This window comes from Pararge aegeria, chromosome 8 (assembly GCF_905163445.1).
Source record: "Pararge aegeria chromosome 8, ilParAegt1.1, whole genome shotgun sequence".
NCBI lineage: Eukaryota > Metazoa > Arthropoda > Insecta > Lepidoptera > Nymphalidae > Pararge > Pararge aegeria.
Window position 1 is genome coordinate 9,238,644 of NC_053187.1, and position 4,908 is coordinate 9,243,551.

General features: G+C 32.7%; 1 protein-coding gene across 1 annotated transcript; it reads left to right on the top strand.

Moving 5' to 3' along the window:
* The first annotated feature begins 1,197 nt into the window (after positions 1 to 1,197).
* On the top strand, positions 1,198 to 4,221 carry LOC120625877 (protein THEM6-like). Its single transcript, XM_039893129.1, has 3 exons — positions 1,198 to 1,504; positions 3,066 to 3,280; positions 3,867 to 4,221. The coding sequence occupies exons 1-3, from the start codon at positions 1,363 to 1,365 to the stop codon at positions 4,092 to 4,094; spliced, it is 585 nt and encodes a 194-aa protein (XP_039749063.1). The 5' UTR covers positions 1,198 to 1,362; the 3' UTR covers positions 4,095 to 4,221.
* Positions 4,222 to 4,908: the final 687 nt, after the last annotated feature.

The window sequence follows — 4,908 nt, forward strand, 5'->3', positions numbered from 1 at the left end:
ACAAAAAATATCTTACCGCTCCGAAGCTTTTTGAGATTTTACCAAGGCATGTTGACAATTTCTACTAATATTATAAATGTGATTGTAAGTTTGGTTGTTACGTTTTCACGCGAAAACTACTTAACCGATCATCATGAAACTTTGTACATATGTACTAGGAGGATACTTTTTATCCCGAAATTAAGCTAAGTTCTTTTGGGAGAGGGGATAAAAGTGTTTGACGATTTTACACCAACTACATACAAAAATGATAACGTATTTAAATCATTATTTTCTGATGGAGAACAGAACTCATTTAAGGCTTAGCGATACTGAATCGATAAAGTGCTGCGACATTTATAAGGACATCAGTGCTAGGACTAAATAAAAAATGTTAGAAATGTTCTTCGTTAACCTTTCGCATATAAATTTACTAACAATGCGATTTCGCCTTCCTTTAATAATTGCTATTCTTTGTAAGGGATACGAGGGCCGGGACTGATCTGACAGTTATTGTTAGATATTGTTTATTATGTGAATTCAAAAATTTCTTAAAAGACTAAACCAGTTTTTTTATAAGAATTCACAACTTAAAATTTCAGTAGAACTACACCTGAATTGAATGCCACATGTCTCTCCAAAACAAACGCAGACAAAGTCGCGGGCGACAGCTAGTAATTTATAAATGTTACCTATCTATATTATAACTTCTAGCTGTTGTTGTAATACAGGTTCCAAGTATTAACAATTTTTTTTCAGTTTTTACGTAGTTATGTCACATTATAAAATCTTTCAATAATATCATTTAATTAAAACAAATTGAACTTATTTTTTATGTTAAATTATATGTAGTTTTTTTTGACTTTCGTTTTATATTGTACCTACTGATTCAACTTGTACCTACTGTTTAATTTGAGCTGATCATCAAATATATCGTCCTCTATCGTCAAATAAAAAATTTCTCATTTTTTTAAATTAAAGCACATTTTGTATTTTTATAATTATTATGAATTTTTATACATAAACCTTAATTATATACAAATCGGAAAATCCAAGAAAAATATCATTATAATCTATTTAGATTTTAAAAATGTAATATTAGGCAATAATGTTAAGATTGCTTCCAAGCGCCTGCTTATTTTTTGTTGTAAAATGTAGACATACATGAACTTCGTACTCAGTCCGGCTGTTTGAATTATGTTGATTCGTCATTTTCATTCACGGGCGGCAGACCATAGCCAGTACGGACTACGCTCTGCCTTAGTACTAACCAGTTACCAGTCACCAGTACTGCCGTACATTCGATAAATAAAACACGTGTTATGTGATAGATAGCGTATATAAAATATAATAAAACACTGATTTGGTAAATACAATAACACAATGTATTGTATAATAGCAACGATAGTGGCCTTGTTGTATATTTTCTGGGACGTCAACTACTTTCTCCGAGTGGCTTTCACTGTTGCTATTGGGAGATTATTCCAAAAGAAAAGCGGCCTCAAAGATGCGACTACTATTTACGGTGAGTTATCTACTATAAATACAAGTGTAGAGGATATTATTTATCATTCATTTAGCTTTTCTTTGTACTTATTGTAATTACTTTCTATGTAATACAATATTAGTCATTCACATATGTATCTACATTGATTGTTATATCAATTGTATCTATCTATCTATAATATATATATATAATTATATTGTTATAGGTATTCTTGAATCTTGGCCATCTAAGATACTTCTAGTTTATACAAAAAGGTTTGCGTTATGTATATTTGTACTATTTTTAATATAAATTAGGTTTGCAATACTTTTTCAACAAAGACTTCAATAGATTCATATCAGTGGTTTTCAAGCTTTCCTGCCCGTTTAAGGACAACAAAATCGAAATGGGACAATGCCTCATTAGTAATCTGTTCCATGATTTAATGTTAAAAATATGTTTATATAAGCCAGCTAAATATAGCATCTAAATTATTTATGCGCCGATCACATATTATACCTACCTACTTCGGTAGAATAATTGCAAGTCACTTAGAAATTTCAAAGTTTTATAAAGTAATGCCCAAAGTTACCTAATGATCTTTACAAAATACCTATTTCAGATTCCAGACAAATTTTTTAGTGCAATCCTTTTTCTATAATTCCCTGTCGATAAGGATGGTAAATGATAAATTAATAATACTGAATTACCTACATTTAATTATTATTGTCAAATATTATTGACGACGGTTGGCTGGTAGATAATGGCAAGGTTTTGTACTAACGTTTTTCTGTGACGATATAATTCGTAGGTAGGTATGATCTTACTTTTCGCTTACTTCGTGACTCGTGAGTGATATAAAGGGTAATGAATCCTAGTTGGGGCTGCGAATATTAGTCGATTATTCTTGCTATCTTGCTGTAGCATTAGTACAAGATTTGCTTGCTAGTAATCGAGGAGTCGTTTTTCTGTATCAACGTACAATTGTACATCGGAGTAAAGTGGATGTTATTCGCACGGTCATTTTGCTGAAGAATTGCGAGCCAATCTCACTGACGTTTGCCAGAACGTTTGTAAAACAAAAATCATGTTGGTACAGGCTTTGAGTTTCTTAAACGAGTGACAATTATATTTTATTTTGACGATACAAAGTTCGGTATGCAAAAGCGACTCCTCGATTTCCAGTCATTGCCCTCGTTCATTATCACTGGCTTATTACCAAGTGATACGCTTTCAAAACAAAAATCTGACGTAACGAAAATCTGTAAAACGAAAATTTTAAAACAATCCAGATAAGATCTATTTCACTCCAATGTTCAAGTATTTCTATAGTCGAAAACGTCTCCTCGATTGCGAGCAAGCAAATCTACTAAGAACTAAGACTTATCGTTAAGTCACTGTATGAATGTTGTAGAATATTTATCTTTATAATTTTTTTAAATATTATAAATGCGAAGGTCAGTATGTTTTTTGTCACGCATGCTAGTCAAAATCACTGCATTTTTTTCCCAGAAAAATAAGTTATCATTGATTTTTAAAAAAAGCTTATGAATGTTCAAAATTAATGAACACCTATTGTTACCCTTTCTGTAATTTTCAGGTTTTTGTACAACTCAAGATGTGGATATCTTCCTCAAGCATATGAATAATGCTCGTTACGTCCGTGAGCTAGACTTCGCTCGGTTCCATTTCTATGATCGAACAGGCATCTATGCTAACATCAAAGCAGTCGACGGCCATGTTCTCCAGGGCGCTTCGAGTATTCGATATAGGCGGACTATACCTATATTCACCGCATACAAAGTAGAAACAAAGGTAAAGTTAAGTTTACATTATAGTATGTATATTACCTGTATGGCAATAAGGACAAACTTAATATTGTTCTCTCTTTGTATTTATAATTTTATATATATAAAAGGAACTTGTGTTTGTTACACCATTACTCAAGAACGGCTAGACCAATTTTTGATATTTGATTTTTTAGATTTCTCTTAGTCCGGAATAGGATAACAAGTATTAAAATATAACATTTAATAAAAAAAAAAGATCCGCGGTTCGAATTTCGCCGGGGCAGCTAGTAATTAATATAAAATTAGTTTAGTTTTTTTTCCTTTTGTTTAATTTTGTATGTTTAGTTTCTCTTTTCTTTTTTATATTTTCTCTTCGTGTTATAGTTTCCGTATATCGTTATATAGTTATCTAATACCTTAGGCTATATTATCATATTTATCAGAATTACAGTAGGCATATGTAACAGAATTACATGTAATATTGGTATTACATGTAATTCTGTTGGTAGTGCATTGAATAAATAAATAAAATATCACATTATGTCTTCTCAAAAAACCGATTAAACACTACTGAAAGGAATTTATTTTATCATTGTTTATTATGCTTTCAGTTGGTGTATTGGGATGATAAGTCGCTTTTCATTGAACAAAAGTTTGTGACTTTCGATGGATTTGTGCGCGCTATAATACTGTCTCGGCAGAATCTCATCAACGTGGATGCGGCTACTCTCTTGAAGAACATCCCTGGTGCTGAAGTGAAGCCTGAATGCCCAGAGGAAATCAAGCATTGGCTGGAAGCCATTGAGATATCCAGTGCGAGGCTTAGGAAGAAGGATTAGTTAGCTCCTTCTTCCTAAATCCTACCTGAATCCATTATATTTTTTATACTTAGATATATAATATAGGTACCTACCTGTTTAATATAAAGTGGCTCAAGTAATCTTAATAAAATTATTTTATACCTGACTGATTTATTTTGCCACAACGAGGCAGTAAAGGGGGTTTATCTTAACATCTATTTCAGCAGGGTGATTACGTATCTCGCGACAGGTTTGCGACAGGCGTAAATCTTGCAATCACTGCTGTCAAGTCACTTTTGTTTATTTATTGTATGGAAAAGTGACGTTTGACAGTAGTGATTGCAAGATATACGCCTGTCGCAAACCTGTCGCGAGATACGTAATCACCCTGCAGTCTTGCTTCAGGTTTAGTTGGCAGCTAAGATCACAAAATGTAAATGAGGATTCAACCAGTTACATACTTGACGTTAACTTTGCGTAGTTCCTAACGTAATTTTATAAAAATATATTACAAATGATTCGTCTTTATAGCTAGTCTATACTTAGGTAATAGAACTGTATCTGGTCGAATTAATTTTTACAGTGCCCTCTACAATCTTAACTTTTATATTTGTCTGCCAGTCCGTCTGTCTGTCTGTATCTTGGCCGCCATACATTTTTTTAAGAGAGTTCATACATTTACTGCGAGATTTCCAGGGGCGGCCCTTTCCAGCTGTCCTGCCCTGTCCCCCCCCTAGGTACGCCCATGTACTGCATTGTCATATATTTATCTGAAATTCCCAATACCCACTTTTTTTTTAAATTTACAAGTAATAAATAATACATGGCGATAATCCTTAGGCATAAAGTATGT

Coding starts and splice junctions, on each gene's coding strand:
- LOC120625877 (XM_039893129.1), top strand. CDS start 1,363: ATGTATTGTATAATAGCAACGATAGTGGCCTTGTTGTATATTTTCTGG. Junction 1,505..3,065: donor AGATGCGACTACTATTTACG/GTGAGTTATCTA, acceptor TGTAATTTTCAG/GTTTTTGTACAACTCAAGAT. Junction 3,281..3,866: donor CATACAAAGTAGAAACAAAG/GTAAAGTTAAGT, acceptor TTATGCTTTCAG/TTGGTGTATTGGGATGATAA.